At 34.8% G+C, this 16,809-nt stretch overlaps 2 protein-coding genes across 8 annotated transcripts; one reads left to right on the top strand and one right to left on the bottom strand.

The window, feature by feature from the left end:
* The first annotated feature begins 2,524 nt into the window (after nt 1-2,524).
* Nucleotides 2,525-5,056, top strand: LOC106793479 (RPA-interacting protein-like). Of its 3 annotated transcripts, none has more exons than XM_014760455.1 (6): nt 2,525-2,677; nt 2,843-2,891; nt 2,968-3,079; nt 3,185-3,247; nt 3,616-3,691; nt 4,027-5,056. In XM_014760455.1, the coding sequence occupies exons 3-6, from the start codon at nt 2,972-2,974 to the stop codon at nt 4,359-4,361; spliced, it is 582 nt and encodes a 193-aa protein (XP_014615941.1). In that variant the 5' UTR covers nt 2,525-2,677; nt 2,843-2,891; nt 2,968-2,971; the 3' UTR covers nt 4,362-5,056. The 3 variants fall into 3 exon arrangements, with proteins under 3 accessions (XP_014615941.1, XP_014615943.1, XP_014615942.1); XM_014760457.1 differs by lacking the exon at nt 2,525-2,677 and adding an exon at nt 2,711-2,767; XM_014760456.1 differs by lacking the exon at nt 2,525-2,677 and having other exon boundaries at nt 2,828-2,891; nt 2,970-3,079.
* Nucleotides 5,057-6,263: 1,207 nt separating this feature from the next.
* Nucleotides 6,264-16,491, bottom strand: LOC106793478 (MLX-interacting protein-like). 5 transcript variants are annotated; one of them, XM_014760450.1, is made up of 17 exons: nt 16,343-16,491; nt 14,013-14,135; nt 13,516-13,930; nt 11,700-11,806; nt 10,783-10,856; nt 10,515-10,640; nt 10,217-10,430; nt 10,043-10,138; nt 9,708-9,972; nt 8,828-9,605; nt 8,542-8,709; nt 8,316-8,460; nt 8,016-8,215; nt 7,484-7,950; nt 7,299-7,422; nt 7,084-7,213; nt 6,264-6,993 (listed from the first exon to the last, which is right to left on the bottom strand). In XM_014760450.1, the coding sequence occupies exons 3-17, from the start codon at nt 13,890-13,892 to the stop codon at nt 6,872-6,874; spliced, it is 3,393 nt and encodes a 1,130-aa protein (XP_014615936.1). In that variant the 5' UTR covers nt 13,893-13,930; nt 14,013-14,135; nt 16,343-16,491; the 3' UTR covers nt 6,264-6,871. The 5 variants fall into 5 exon arrangements, with proteins under 5 accessions (XP_014615936.1, XP_014615939.1, XP_014615935.1 ...); XM_014760453.1 differs by lacking the exon at nt 14,013-14,135 and having other exon boundaries at nt 13,516-13,869; XM_014760449.1 differs by lacking the exon at nt 14,013-14,135.
* Nucleotides 16,492-16,809: the final 318 nt, after the last annotated feature.

Here is a 16,809-nt window from a genome sequence, read left to right on the forward strand (position 1 = left end):
CATAATTTTTCCTAAAAATAAATCGAGTATTAACAAAATTTGATTTTAAATGATATTTCATTTAAAAGACAGAAAATATTTTCAAATCATGATAGAGTACAATACCATTCTCGAATTCCCGCTCCAATATCATATCATTTTCTAATTTCATATCATCCACACGTTCATCTTTTCATTCTTCATTTCATTCGTAGAAACTAATTATCTTATAATGTTTTTTAATGTCTCTTTTATTTTTTTAGGGGTATTATTATTTAATTGATTATTATATTATATATTCAATTAATTTTCTTTTTATTTCGTTTTAGAATATGATGCTGCATTTGTAAGTATTGGATTTTCATCTAAAAAAGGAACATGCTTTCGATGCATTCCTTGCATCTTTGCAAATCTAAATTAATATTTTTTTTTTTCAGGTGCATTTCCAGTTTCTTTTCTCAATGGGTAGTGGGTAGATTTTTTCTTTGCGAAGAAAGGTCTACTTCAGGGATGCGACCCTGCCCACGCGAGCCTTGATTCTATCTTACCTCTAAAGATAGAATCATGTCCTTACCTAAAATTCCACCCACACCAAACGATCCTATTTTTAATAATTTGTTAGCAGGATGAATTGTGGAGACGATGCAAAATTCTTTTTAAGAAGAGATGAAAGGGGGATCAGAAGTGGATTGAGGTATGTTAAATGCTAGTATGACAGAATTATTTTTACAGGTACCATGGAACAGCACAAAATCAAGAAAAGTTCTATCTCAACAGTCTTATTTTTTCTTTAATTTACTTTAGCAAGAAAAACCATGGTGACGATGACAAATTCCGTTCAAGAGGAGGAGGAAGATGACTAGAATAAGGCTGAGTAATGGAAAACGGAAGTATAAAATAATTATTTCTATAAGTAAATGAATATTTTTAATCACTTTATTGTTTCATATAACTATTCCGTCCGAGAGGAGGATGAAACGAACCATAGGAGGACTGAGTTATATTAAATGATAGTAAAAAATAATTATTTCTATAAGTAAATGTGTGTGTGTGAATATTTTTAATCACTTCGTTGTTTCATATAACTATTCCGTTCGAGTGGAAGGAGAAGTGGATTAGAAGAGTACCAGAGGAGGACCAGAAGAGGACTTAGTTATAATAAAGGATAGTATAACGTAATAAATTATATAATTAAGTGTACTATTTTAATTTTTTTATTGTTCTCTCCGTAGCATCGCACGCGTGTGTATTTTATTTGTACATAGGTTCTATGGAACAACCCATAATTGCATACATTTTGTATTATTTTACTTTTTTTTATTTAGATTGAAAATTATTATGTATAAAATATTCATTAATTATAATCTTCGTATGTGTAATTATTAAAATTATATTGAACTGTATTAGTTTTCACTAAAATCGCCGATGTAACTTGAATTTTATTCAGATGCACTCCTCGTTTTCATTTTCTTATTCAGTTTTCAAACTTTTCTCTTCATTCTCGATAGTAATTAATTGTAAGGTTTTTCTGAATTAAACTCCTAGGGTGGGGCCTAAGAGTGGGGCTCATTAAAAAACGTTCTCAGGGTGATCATTTTCTTTGGTTTCAATTTAATTCGGATGAGGACATCTTCAGGATGCACATCCCGGGTCTTCGGAAGCGGTTACCTCCTCGTGGTTAGACCTGGGCAATGGTGTTTTACTTTCAGTATAATGTTTATCATATTTTATGATACACATTCCATTGCAAGTAAAATCCAGCCAAAGACCGCTTAATAAATAATTATTTTAATAATCTAATGCACTCTACTTATATTACAGGAAAATTTTTCGTTTGAAGTCGTCACTACGCAGGAGCATTAAAATAATTATGTAAAATCTAAGATATTTTTTGTACAGACATATGAAACATATATTTTTTCGTCATACACTGCATTTTATGAATGCAGGCTTCTCACACGTACCACGGGTATTTTAAATCGTTAGATTTAACACAACAAATCTTTCAAATGTTTTTCTATTTGAACGCCTTTTGAACTACTTTTTAAAATATATGTATGCATGCATTTCTGAAGACACACACACACGCATGTTCATACATTAAAAATTAAATATAATTATTTAAAATTCTGTTACATAACTCTTACTAAATATACTTTCAAAGAATATATCATATACTATCATATACTATATCAAAGCATACTATATTCTATGATAGTATTGTGTCGTCATCGCGTTAAGTACCTACTATCGCCTACTGGCGGTCAGGTTAGTAACTAAGATAAATCTGGTTAGAATAAAAGTGGACTCGTGAGCCTCTCTGTACTTCTGTACCGCAGATAAATTGGCATATAAGTTGACATATTTAAAAGAAAAATTATAATTTTCAAACTATTTACCTATTGTTTATACATTATAAACGATTAACTTATTTCTTTTCACTACCCTATAGGTTGTTACTTTGGAAATTAACTTTAAATATATTCCCTGCAGGTATACCAACTTTACTTTCATTTTTTTCCAAGTGCGCTTGCGCCTTGTATTTGTGGTCTCCATGATTAATACGTTTGAGCTCGTACTCCTTGTTTATTCTCCATAATTCCTAACCTTCTTTTAATTTCGAATAGAATTTTGTGTCTAGGATATATATAAACACTCGTTTATGCAAATATAAATAACTAATTTAAATCGGAGGAGGGTTAGTTTCTTATTCGTAGTCGTTGGAAAGCATGTCATGTAATATCATTCTTTTCTTTTTTTTTTACCGTAATCTTGTATACGTAAAAATGTAAATATTTATTATAAGTATATCCAAGTATAAGTAATAGTTTATTTTTCATAGTAATTAACATTACTTTTGCAGTTGTACAACGTTCTTATCTGGGTGCCTAGTGCGATACTAATATATATATGTAAATATATAATATGTTAATATAAAATATATATTAATATTGATATAATCTTATAAATATATAAATTTATATTCAAAGCCATGGAGAATTTGGGTTCGAAATCATTGTTAATTTCAAAATTGAGGATTAAAGATACTATAAATAAAATCAAAAATAGTTCACCACATCTACAGGAAATTCTTAGACAGGTTAGAAAATGATGATACACTTTGTTCAATAGTAAAAGCCACAATACTTGATAAATATTTTTTATTAAACGTTGACTTCAACTTTTTGACAATTTGTTCATACAGAGATCTCGCGAAGAAATGATAGAAAGAAGAAAACAAGTATTTAATAAAAGAAGATTTGCAAAGGTAAAAAATACTCATACGGTGTGGTATCAAAAAAACATCCAATGTTTTAAGGGCTTATAGTACTTATTAAGAAAAGTAAAACTTTTCTATTTATTCTATTTAATGTAATATTTGAAAGTGTACGTCAATTTATGATCCGTAGATCCCAGAATACATTAAATATGTTGCTAAAAGACTCTCTTATACTATTTTGAACGCTCATAAATAATAAAGTTAATTTACATCTAAGGGGTTGACTTTAGGATCCATGTTAATTAGAAATTTTTTATTTCTCTTGATAAGTACTATAAACTCTTATGATATCGGACTCTTTCTTTACCGCTTTGTATATAATATAATGCACTAAAAAATTGATAATTTATTAAAAGCTAATTGGTTCAAACTTATCGAAAAATGATTGTGAAGAGAATCTGGAAATGGAAGAAAATTTATATAGGGAACAAGGTAAATCTATTGTTTGCAGACTAAAACTGAGCTTGGTATTAAAAATCTTCAAAGGAAAAAGTTGTACTATTATAGAGAAAATCTAATAGTTGAAATAATTTTTTATGTTCTACAAGAATATCGTAAACAAAGTATATAGTTTCGTTTAAAAAATAACATTGACCTAATATTCTCGTAAAAAATTCTTTCAATCATTAGATTTTCCTTGCAATAGTGCAACTTTTTTCTTTGAAATTTTTTATTACGATTGTAAACAAAAGAGATATTTAGATATTCCCATTTATATGATTCACCCTATATTATAATACAAAAAATTGATATCTTTTTAATTATAGAGCATTGGATGCTAGCAGATTATGACCGTATGCTGCAGAAGGAAATTGAATGGATAGAATCGCTTGTTTATGACGATAAACAAAAAGTCATTTGTCCGATATGTCAAGTAAATTTAATGGTAGAAATATTTGGGACCGTATCTTGCGAAGTTTGCGGATTTCGACCAACAAATTGTAACAATATCCAAATGCTTGAAAATTCGATTGAAAATAGCGTTAACAATCACTCTCAATATTGTACCGCTGTGCCTGGTTTTTCGGTGGTCGAAGAAAACAAAAACTTTCTTTTGTACATGACATGCGAAACATGTTCATTCCTAACGTGCGTTATTTAATGTCTCTGTGTGAATTTTCCAAATATTTAAATACTTAATTTAAATATTAAATTGTGTGTTAAAGTTGATCGATTTCATTCTTTCTTATAATTGGTAGTTTTAAAATCAGTTGTTGATAAGCTACGTGGTAGGATTACACCGGCTTTTGTTTTTAGTAAATATTCATTATGATATTTTTTTGGAGAGGTGTATATATATATATATATACATCTAGAAATTGATCCTCAAATTATTGAGTTTAAAAACAAAGTTGAAAAAAGAGAGACAGAAAGAAAGAGGAAGAAAGGATATAATTGTTTTTTGTTTAAATTAAATAAAAATGCCATTAACATTATTTATTTTCTAACGTCAATAATTGTAACAAATTAGGAATATATAAAATACAATAATTAACCCATTATATTATCACTTTCTCAAGATTAACATTTGAAAAATAACAGTATACTATAGCAAAGTTTAGTTCATTCACGCGTATAGAAATAGTATATACAAAATGAACATTTCTTAGTTATTTTTTCTACTTTTACGTCCCATTTGTAAATATGTATTAAAACACGTCTTAAATTTAAGTAAATGAGAAAGACATGGATATACCGTATAGTTTGTAAGAAAATTGGACGAAAGAAGTTGAATAAATGAGAAAAAAATAAAGTATGATACAATTAGAAAAACGAGTTTTGAAAAATAAACAGCTTGGAAGAAAATTTATTTTTTTACGATCGTACTCCTTCCATTTAATGTAAGTATATATATACATATGTACATATGTACATAATTAAGATTGCTCGAAGGTGGATCCTCGACGCACCTCCGCTCCGCTCCCACGTTTATTTTTCTGCGCGTACATGATGGTACTATACGTACACGTATACAATTTCGAAAATACTTTTGTAGCTAAACTTTAATAACTGACATTTATAAATGATTTGTACATTATAACATTAAATAACATATTAAATGTTATAGTAGATTCTGGTAAATATATATGGTATTTTTGTATATGTAGGTAGTTTGATACAATTTATAAAGGCACACGATTAGAGACATAATTCATTTTTCTTTTTTCTCCTTATATGGCAAAAGCTTGGCATTTAAAGTCTGTTATTGACTGAATATTACGTATTACTTTAATACCAGTCTCTTGTAATAAGAGTTTCATATGGCACCTATATTTATGAAAATATTTTGAAACGTGTAAAAATAAGGATATATAAGAAATTTACACATTTTCTTTAAAGATCTTAATGTAGTATATCTAACTATATAATAACTATTTGGCATAGCTACATTTAAAATTAATCATATTGAACATTTAAAGTCGTATCTTGCGTTAAAATGAACCTTTTTTCCTCTGTTAAAGTTAGTATGATATAATAAAAAATCAACTAAATTAAATAAATCTTCAAGGATGCAACAGAATGCATTGAAATATCTTTTAAATAAAAACTTTTCAAGTATGCGGAATAACAATTGCATTTTATGAATAAGTTTGAATATAAATTTTAACGTATCTAAAATTGGTAGTACAAATTGTATGTACCAATGCAGTATGCAAGATTTTAGATAAAAGGCAAATTTTAAAATATTACTATAGGCAAGAAAATATGAGCGAGACTGCATTTGAAATCTCTTCGTATACAGCATCGAACATTTTAAAATAAATGTATTTAGTATTACCTACCTACCATTTCTCGTGAGTTTAATGGTAAGTTTGATAATTATATAAAAACCTTTCTTTATTAATATTACAAAATACGTTTTATATAATGAACGTAGCGACTATAGCTTCTTTGAAGGGTGTTGTCATTAATTTATATGAACGTATAAGAAATTGAAATAAATCGTATGAAATAAAAGTTGGTGGCGTATTATTAGTTATACGAATGCAAATTACAGAGAACATGTTTTTAAGAATGTATTTACGGTAATACATTATTAGCAATATCACAGAATTGACAGAATAGAATTCAAATGGCTACGATGCTAGTTTTGTTTGTATTTAGAATATCTGCATGGAATGATCGCTTAGCATTAAATTTTCTGTGTATATGATTTTAACAAGTGTAGCGATCGATTAGTTTCAAAGTGGATCCATTTTTGAATAACTTTGAAAAGAGCGAAAATTCGTGATGAAATTAAGTAAAATCAAACCCCGATAAGGAGAACAAGTAGAGAGGGGCCTAAGAAACGAAATAAGGGCATATGCAATTGTTTTACTCATAGTCAAAACCGGAATAAGTTCGGACGCTACGTTCTTTTCATAATCGATCGATTATTTTAAATGTTCAGTTTTCTTTTTGCGATTAGGATTTGATAAGAAATGTTGGATGTAGGAGTTATGCTTGAAAAGGTTTGATCAAAATATATAACATTTTTATAATCGTTATTAAAGATTGATAAAAGGTAAACCTTACTAGACAAGGTAAGTTTCAATTTCTACGATGTTTATGCGTCTTAAATTTGTTTGCGCATATATTTTTCCAAGAGATCTGTAATTTAAAGTTGATCCGTCACTGTGTAGATCGTCGTCTTTCCGTTCGATTAACCGCTGCGAGTGCTTCTTCGGGTAGGCGAGCAGGATCTGACAGAATATCAGTGGCAGTACACAGATACCTTAAGGAGTTAAGAACAGCTGAAAAATAAATAAGAATGTATAGGTAGCATGGTAGCAATATTGTCGCAGCAATGTAAAATGCATTTTAAAGGAGGCTTTGACACAAACCTGGCCTGAGATCGACGAGCGAGCAATGCTGCTCAACCCATAGTACCGTGCTTCTGTATAAATCTTCGACGCTTGCCGTTGATACCGAAGTATTAAAGGAGAGCATTAAAGGTTCTAACAAAATGCTAAACTGTACAAGTTTGTTAAGAAAAATCTTTAACATTACTTAGGTTAGATTATTAAGATGTCTACTGATCATTTTTTTTCAAGGATACGATCCAAAATTTCCAATTTTCTCTAGTACGGTTACGCACGTATTCGTCGAACATTTCTTTCATCTTATTAGTTCTATGCCTAGAGACTGGAGCACCCGTTGCAGGAAGCATAGATTGACAATTACTAAAAAAGATAATGATTTTATCAGATAAAGTATTTTAAATGATATACGACGTACTCGTACCTAATAGAAGTATTAAGGCACTCGATTTGATGTCTCAAACTATCCATCTCCTCTTTAAGCTGATTCCTCTCTGCCCTTAATTGTTTAATGTAATCCGCTCCTTTTTGTAACATGGCAGCTTTAGCTAATTTTGCATTAGGATTCTGATTAAGCTGCGGTATTAAACTGTGAAGCATATCAAAGCCATTCTTAATGTTGTATCTGCGTTTCTGTTCGGCATGAATATGACCGACCCTTCTTTGTTCCTTGTATTGTCCTCGTTCCGATTCTCCTTTAATGTAATTTCGCGGAGGCGATAAGGGACTACCGATACTCATTGGGCTGTGAAGGGGACTCAGACTCAAGGCTTGAGGAGAACTAGGCGCATTGGAATAATCCTTGGGCGAGCTAGGACTATTTTGCGATGGATGAGTTTGATTATTTGCGTTTAAGAGAATCTGTTGTTGACCACAATTAGATTGTATTCCCTAAAAGCGAATCGTTAGCGATCAATGAAGATTTTTGTCTTTCTCTTTCTATCCGAGTATCCTACCTGTTGGTGCTGCGATGCTTGGATAGAAGACTGTATTGCTTGAACCGTAACTGGTGTTGCAATATGATGACCGGTAGTTACTTGAGTGGCAGAAGCAGTCGGTGGTAAAATAGGTAGGATGTGTTTAACGTCATTAGATTGATTCGTCGTTGGTATTATTTTTTCGGTTGATGTGTTCATCGTACATATACCGGATGTATCTAAATGGGAAAAGATAAAATTTGGAAACAAGAAGAATTCGCAGAAGGTAACGCGGTAAAATATAATGCGTCGTTGTCATTGAGAAACCTTGTTACGTACTGTTTGTAAGGAGGTGCGCAAGCAGGACATTGTGATTTAAATTAAGAGCAGGGTCGCTAACTGCAGATGCCAAGGGCAATGGGTTTATCCTCGGCGGTATCAAGGAGGAACTGCTTCTAGATCTGTTTCGTGCTTTCATTTGGTACTGAAAATAAAGAGATTTAGTGTATAAAGAAAGTGTTAAGAATTTACGAGAAGATGTGAAAATATAGTACTATTTACGAACTTTAGGCACTGCAAAAATTTCCTTTTCCGACGTAGTTACGATTGATTGTGTTACTAATTTAGTCGGTTGCAGGGTAAGATCTAAGCCGGAAGATCTACACTGTAATAATATCGGCGATTGCGTTGGTTGTTGCGTCGGAACAGATACGACTTGTTGCGCGGGATGCGTCTGTCGGTGAGAAAATAAATCGAGGCGTAATATCGTTGACGTCAATATTATACTTGATATATCGTCTAGACTGTTGCGGATCACGTCACGATTGTGACAGCGTGAGCCGCATTCGTACCTTGAAATTATTGCCGGCGAATTTACATTGTTGTTGAGTATTAAAGTTTGGGCTGACGTTTGGTAGTTTGTAACAAGTGTTGGGTAGCGGTGGGACGATTTTGTAAGGCTTCGAAGACATCGAAGGGGTCGGTGGTAAGGATCTTATAGCACGCTGCTGATCAGCGGGCAATGTCGTATTGGTTTGCGCAAAGTTTTGCTGGGCAGTTACCAAATTTTGCACTTCGGCTATCGAAGAGATCTGTGTTGCATTAACAGGTTGATCGTTCAACGTCGCAATTTGCATTTGATTGTCGATAGGAGCCAATTGTACCGCAGTTTGGACTTCCATGGCATACGATTGCTGGCTTGACTGCTGCTGATGCTCGTAGCACGAATTTCGTTGAACTGTTTGAACATTTGGAACGGCTTGGACAACCTGTCGATACGCGTCCACTCGCTGTTGATGCGTCTGCTGTATCACGCGATTGGTTCTACCGGATCGACGATTTTCTTGTCGAGTTTTTTCTCGCGTCGACTGACCACCACCACTATTCTTCGTTGTTGCCGAGGAAGACAACGACGACGTCGACGACGACGACGACGACGACGATGACGACGACGAAGAAGACGATGATGACGAAGACGAAGACGACGACGACGACGACGACGACGACGACAACGAGGACGACGTCGCCGTCGTCCCCCCGGTTGTCCTCATCGCTGCTGTAGTCGTAGTTGTCGCCGTCGACCTCTCGACGAAATTTTCTTCCACGTCTCTGTAATTCATCTCTATGTCCCTATGTTCGAGAAAAGAATAATTTTTCGTAAGCCGCTGCGCGGCGCCCGCGCGTTCTTTAGACCGAAAATGGATGAAAATAGAAATAGGGGGAATGCGTTACATGTCATTCCTGTAAACGCTGCTAGACTCCGCTTCAGACTGGTTATATATTTTTCCGGTATAATGAAGATTCTGCATGCCGTTTCCCTGTTCTTCGGACAAGGCCGTAGATGATCTTTCGTCCTTGGACGTTACCTCTTCGTTTAGTTCGTTCATCTGACTGATCGGCGTCATCAGATCGAGATCGGGATAATTGGTGTTTAAGGTACCACCTCGAAACATGTCCTCTTCTTCCGGTACAGGCGGTAACTTTGAGTTTAAGAATTCTACAAATAAAATTTTTTAATTAAGATTTTGATTTAATACTATTTTCGTGCTTTTTGTCAGAAGATGTACCTTGTAATGGTTCTAAAGTGTCCATAAAATCGTCGAGATTCGGTTGGAGTGGTCCTAAACTTGGTTGAATGAAATCTGCAAGACTAGCTCCGCGCGCTATACGAATAATAAACATTTGCTTTTATCTTAACTTTTCTTTCAAGAAATGTTTGGATAAGTTAAGTTAATAGGTACCGATTTCTCTGGGATCTGGAAAGTATATAGGCTGATTGGAGCTAATTGTGGAAAATAGCGTATCGGTCATAAGCTCCATATAGTCTTCGTCAACCATCATACTCTCTCCGCCGTGAGCTCCCCCGGTGCCTCCATAAGCGTTCGCTGCACTCGTGCCAAAATGTTCCGATGTTTCCATGCCGTTGCTCCAATCCAGCGTGTCCATCGATTCCATCTGAAAAAACATTGTTTCCACTCAAACTTCAACTAATTTAGATTCGTCTATTTATTAATAGGGATCAAAAAGAAGCTACCCTACCGTTTCCGTACCATCCTTGTTCGTCCAACCAAGAATTTTGTTTCTGTAGAACATGCGCCATTTTTTATATTCCGCGGTAACTGCAGCAAGTTTTCTTTTCCAGTATTTGCCTTCCAAGACTACTGCCTGATAAAAACAATTGTAAGAAAAAACGACAAGGAAAGAAAGAAACAAACAAAGAAAGAAAGATTTTCCTCGAACTAAATAACGAGGATGTATTGAAGTATTGAAAAGGAAAAGATCGTGAAAATATTCTCTTTTGTCTTACCTCCGGCTTATTATGAGTGTCGACGTCGAGAGGCGATGCAAATTGGCACACCAACGTGTTCTGCTTCAGTATAACTGTGAAAACACGAGAAAAACTTTGTTAAGCTAACTACAAATAAAAAGTTGCTTTTGCCTCGAAGAAAAAACGCTAAAGCAAATGCCGGCCGATTTTTTCATTCGCGTTTAGATTTTCTTTGACGTCACGCGCGTAGCGAGAACTTTTCTCTCCGATTCTAAACATTTTCTTCTCCTTGCTAAACCAACTCCCCCCCCGTCATATTTTATGTTGAAAATTGAAAAGCGAACGGAGAAGAAAAACTCGCGTTGGAACTCGACTAAGAATAAAAAATGTGAAACACACGATTCCCGATCATCGCGACAATATTGAAAATGTATGCGAAACAGTGATCGAGTGTATCAAACGCCTTGCGCGAAACTCGTTTCTTTGCTAATTAGATACCGTTGCGATGATATACATTTGTATCTATATAAGACACGTATAAGACACGTATAAGACACGTATAAGACACGTATAAGACACATACGTACAAAAGGATCGATAGGAGATAGTTGACTAGTTGGGTAAGGAATGCCAGTTGGAAATAGTAGTAGTAGTAGTAGTCGAGAATAAAATGTTATTTGAATCTCGTTCGAAGAGAAAATATGAGGGACGAGTCGCGGGGATATCGGAACGAGAACGGGTTGCTGTTCAAACTGATTCAACATAATAATATCTTGAAAAATAAAAAAAGAGAAAAAAAACCGTTAAGCTAAGCGGATTACATTCGTTTTTTTTTTATAATATTTGTACTCTTTTGAGCAAACGAGAGAAGGAGGGGACACGCAAGAAGAAGGGAAAGAGGAATGGCACCGTGACTTGTTACGATTGAGAGTTCTCCTACAGTCTCATTTTCTCACATTGCATATGCCAACATCTCCAAATAACGTTGTTCAATCTGATCTTGTCTTTCCACCTCAGTCTGATCCCTTTGAAGCGATTCCACTTGGGAGACGTCAGCTTCTGTCTGGAACAAATTTGAACGCGCTTATGTCATATTACAGCTACATACTCTACATAGCCGTATTCTTCGAATATTTTTTTGTTTAAAGATTAAGTCAAGCCGAATCGCGTTCAAAGTTGTATAAAAAACAAAAATAAGAGGATAGTAAGAGGATTGGAAAGCTATCGATAAAACAGTCGCGCTTATCCCTTTTTAAATGATGGAAAGTGTAACAAAGACCTCGCCCCATAAGTATGCGCATATTAAATACATTTCTCTTGGTTGGGTTCTATCGAGAACTAAGAGATACCATTATAGCAAAACTATATTTTCTACTTATCCTCAATATTAAATAGCTACTTGTGTCTCGGTTATGCGTATATTCGTCTTTTTCGCTAAAGGAGAAAATTTTTAAGTAGAAAGAAGAAAAGAGGAAGAGTCTCACAAAATAAACGGGAAAAACATGCTTTTCCAGAAGAAATTTGTTTATTCAATTTTTCGCTTAGTTACGTAAGAAAGAATCGTGGGTGACGAGAGCGCGGATAGATTATCAAACGTGCGTTACGTAAACGTATTCTAGTCGAAGTAGTGTTATATTATATCGGAGCAGAAGGCATTGGAAGAAATATAATATATATATATATAGAAGGAGGAGCTTCGTTGAATCTCGCCTTTTACGAGATATCCATATCGTAGCAAGATCCTTAAACGTTTATCAATATTTCGTTAAAGAGCACATATGTTAACGAGCCCCAGTTACAAATTTGTCGTTTTTCGAATCGAAGAATAAATTCGGTAATCTTAGGATTGGTTATTCGGCATGTCGCAAAAAATAAGTTGCTCGATCGCAATCAATATCGATAGCGAGATGACGATACCGTCTAAAAAGGAATAAAAAAGAAAAAAAAGAAACAAACGGCGATACCAAAGACACGATAGGCGAACGCACACGAATACGAGGTTATCGCTTACGTAAGCATAAGACGTTGAAAATAAGACGCAAGTCAGTGAACCAATTGCAAACATTGGACGTACAGGAGGAATTAATTGAACAAGTATGAACAGTTGAATCCATCACAAATTCGAAAAGGAATTCTTTTAAGAATAAATAATAATAATAATATATCGTCGAAGCGCGAGATTTCTGCTAATAAAATTTGCCTTGGCATTAGACCCTAGTTATTTGGATTTTTTTTTCCCAACTAATGGTGATAAGATAACAAAGAGAGAGAGAGAGAGAGAGAGAGAGAGAGAGAAAAAATTGATCCATATAAACTTAGGGGAGATTTTATCGTACTCGCTTCACAAGAAAACATCTTTCTTTTTTCCTTAAATAACAAATATCGACGACATCGTTCTAGAATATCTTTCCTTACTGAGCAACAACCACGTTTTATTAGCTGGAAAAATCTTATGTTTATCTGATAACTAAATGCTGTTTACCAAATGCGAAGATAAACTTGACGAGCATTGCGACTAAAGTAATCCTAGTTAGTTAAAAGGAACAAGCTCATGACTAGTTTTTGACCGAGTTTAACAGAAGGAAAGGGCCGCGCCCTTTAATAGCATCTTCCTCGCGTACAGTTCTATGGCCTCGCTTTCATTAATTTTATTCCCCGTTTCTCGTTGACCTACCGAATGTAAAAGAAAGAGAGAGAGAGTCCCATTTGGACGTTGATCCATGCATCTCTCTCTTTCTCTTTCTGTTTCTTACAACGAGGCAGAAGACTCACCTGTAGGCCAAGGACATGCACTGAAAGAGCTTGTTTAAGGACGTTTCGATGCTGAGCTGTTGAGAATTGGGCTTGTAATTGAAGGTACCGCCCATGAACTTTTCCAAGGAAAAAATGTTCGGCGTCATAATCGCCAATTTGTTGTTTTCCTCCTCGGGAACAGGAACGGCGAGTTCGTCCTCATCGTCCTGCGCTTCCGCTTCGAAATCGGAAACCATAAAGTGGCCAGAGTGTATAGTCTCTCTGGAATCTCGTCCTAGGTTTTTTCTTTTGTTGTTAGAGGTCTCATCTTTTACTCCTTCGGATCGATCGAAGACACTACTTTGGCTCGACGTCATCATCGCCGAGGGCTTCCTGTAAATCAATCCGGATTGCATATTCTTCCTCTCCGGTCTGCTTGAGCCACCACGTCTACCTAAATACAAAACTTATTTTGATATATTAATAATTAACAATTATTATCTATCGGTTCATTTATTCTGACCTATTTCTATTACCTGTTGATCCTTCTACGTTTATTCGAAATAAATAATTAACAAGTGGACACTCCTTTGTTTCGGTTTAGTTTACAAGTGGTATGCGTGCAGCCACCACAACATGCCTAACCGCCGCGAGAAAGCCTGTTTACACAAAAATGAAGGTGTTGCGAACGCACGTGGGAAACGTTTTGTTAATTCACAATTAATTTTAAACTCCTGAATAATTTTTCCTCTTTTTATCGAGTTTTTTTTGGTTTCTAATCAAAGTAACCGTACCGACCTTTGAGATAATTTACGCGCCAAATATTTGTCAAGTTAGTAGTACGACTTGTAGTAATCTAATAAAAGTACTTACGTTCAAGCTTATCTATATCAACCTTAGTCCTATCTACCGATTTGTTAGATCGACTACTATCGAATTTCTTGATTGACGCGACGATTTGAGCAACGATCGCGAGTCTAATATCGAATTTTCCACTAGAATCGTATCCATCCTCGCTCATCGGAGATACGCTCAAACTATTTCCACTGTCGCCGGAACGTCTTTTATCCTACTGAAGGATTAAACTAAGCGATAACTTTTCTTTATCGGCCTAATGGTGACAAGCTCAATGTATGTGTCTGTGTGTGTGAGAGTTGCTTTAATAAAACATTATTTATCGCGTAAAAGATGATAAACTGATGATAACAAGATGATTCTTCTCGTAGTAATGGAGGACCCCGTCGTTTTATTCGAAACAACGCGTTGCCAGCAGAAAGGAGTTTACATTCCCGCTATATTCTGATAATAATGACGGAAGCTTTCCGTCCATCTATCTAATCGATTCTTTCGCAATACCGTTAGATAAATTTATCAATCAGCAAAGTATCTCGAAATGGTCCGGATTCAAGTCAACGACCTATCGACCTTTTTTTCACAACGGAGGAGAAAATTTGATTCGAACACAGTGAAATTTTCATAAAACGAGGAGGAGGACCACCGTTCCTCTATCCTTTGACCTCTCCTACTTTCCTTTAGTTTCCTATCATCGAGATTAACTTCGATCCTCGTCAACTCTGCATGCCAAGTCTCTATGTTTACGTTGGTAAAACAAAAACGCTAGGTGCGTCCGCGACTGCGTTCCCGTTTAATCAAGCGAGTTCCTATTTTTTCTCCTCTTTTTTAATAGGCCTGCCTATTAAATATCCGATGACTAATAAAATGAATTAACAGTAAATTAGGATAATAAATTATTCACTCTTTATTTACATAGATATAATTAAACAAAGCGATTTGATAAAAGAAAAGAAAAACACTAGAGAAGGTAGACTCTAAAAATAGGCAAGCAAGCAAGCAAGAAAAAAAGCTTGAAACAGAGTTTAGAGAGACTTTGGTACTCTAGATTGCAGCTTATGCAATCGTTGAGGTTCAATTCAAGCAAACATTCGATTTTACCCACACGTGTGTTTGCTACTTGCTCTTTCCGATAATGAGCGTGAAAACCCTCCTGTCACGGATAACCTTTAAACCGCCTCTTTGATTTTATCGCGATACCGCTTCAAAGCTATAAGCATTTTTCCTTTATTTATACCATTGCAAACAAATATAAACTTTTAGAAAATAACAGTTTTCTCATGTCGCTTGTCTCGTTACCATTACAAATGCTTTTATTCATTTTAACTATCCTAGTCTATTGGAAGATTAGAATAGGTGAACTCTGGTTGTATCGTAAAATAATTATGTTTATCGTTATTACAATTAAAATCATAATGGTTTGTTTATATTTTTACCAATCAATACAGATAATAACGCATTCCATTGAAATTGTTCTTTTTTTTTAATAATAAAATGTCTAATTAACAAATTTTTGTATAATTATAAAGTTACAAGATTTTTCAACGTTTCTGTTGTCTCGTTTTTCTTTTCTTTCTCTTTCTTTCTTTCTTTCTCTCTGTTTGGCTCCCTGATTCTTTGTCTTTATTGTACGCGCTATTTGTGACTTTGAAATTGGCTCTCTTTTACTTTCTAGATAGTAAATGTATATGGGCGCGCGCAAAAAAGAGACAAGCGCGTTATCTAGAAGCATAAAGTAGAAACGAGCGAGTGAATCAGAGAGAAAGAAAGAGAGAAAGAAAGAGAGAAAGAGAGAGAAATATAGAGGGGACGATATAGTCTTTTACTCGGAGAACGTTATCATAGATACTCGATAGGAAAGAGAACTGCTTAGCTATCTCTTTCTTTCTTCTAGATTCAAGAGAGAGAGAGAGATAGACAGACAGACGTCGTCATATCTAGAGGTACAACACGCTTTTATTCTTGATCAAATGCGCACCAGCTTCTTATTTTCTTTCCTTTTATATCGACTTACCTACTTCTTTATTTTATCAACGCTCTCTTGCTGTAACACTTTTAATTAATTGCGTCTCTCTTTTCGCTGATAACAACCACAACAACCAACCAACAACAACATCCAAAAAAAAAAGATAAAAAATGAAATTGAGGAGGAGGAGGAGGAGGAGGAGAAAAAGAAGGAGGAAGAAAACAAGGAAAGATCGTGGTAAAAGGATAAAAGTATAAAAACACTGATCGATCGATCGATCGAAAACACGCACTTTAAAAAGAAGAAAAAATGAATAAAATTCGTCGTCAGGCTGGGCCGCGAGGCACCGCGCCCGGACGAGGTCCGTACGCGTTACTAGACAGAACACGCACGTTCATATTGGCTTACAAGACGCCATTTGCAACTCGTCAGCACAGCGTCGTCGACCATCTCAATAGAAGCACTGATAGTTAAAGCTGATTGGGTGGGAGGCGCTGTTTATCCTGCAATGCACG

The sequence above is a fragment of the Polistes canadensis genome, unplaced genomic scaffold, assembly GCF_001313835.1.
Source record: "Polistes canadensis isolate GaletaPanama2010 unplaced genomic scaffold, ASM131383v1 scaffold_14, whole genome shotgun sequence".
Lineage (NCBI taxonomy): Eukaryota > Metazoa > Arthropoda > Insecta > Hymenoptera > Vespidae > Polistes > Polistes canadensis.

Coding starts and splice junctions, on each gene's coding strand:
- LOC106793479 (XM_014760455.1), top strand. CDS start 2,972: ATGGAGAATTTGGGTTCGAAATCATTGTTAATTTCAAAATTGAGGATT. Junction 3,248..3,615: donor ATAAAAGAAGATTTGCAAAG/GTAAAAAATACT, acceptor ATTTATTAAAAG/CTAATTGGTTCAAACTTATC. Junction 3,692..4,026: donor AAATTTATATAGGGAACAAG/GTAAATCTATTG, acceptor TTTTAATTATAG/AGCATTGGATGCTAGCAGAT.
- LOC106793478 (XM_014760449.1), bottom strand. CDS start 13,892: ATGCAATCCGGATTGATTTACAGGAAGCCCTCGGCGATGATGACGTCG. Junction 8,461..8,541: donor AAATTTTTGCAGTGCCTAAA/GTTCGTAAATAG, acceptor CTTTATTTTCAG/TACCAAATGAAAGCACGAAA. Junction 7,951..8,015: donor AAGCATCGCAGCACCAACAG/GTAGGATACTCG, acceptor ATTCGCTTTTAG/GGAATACAATCTAATTGTGG.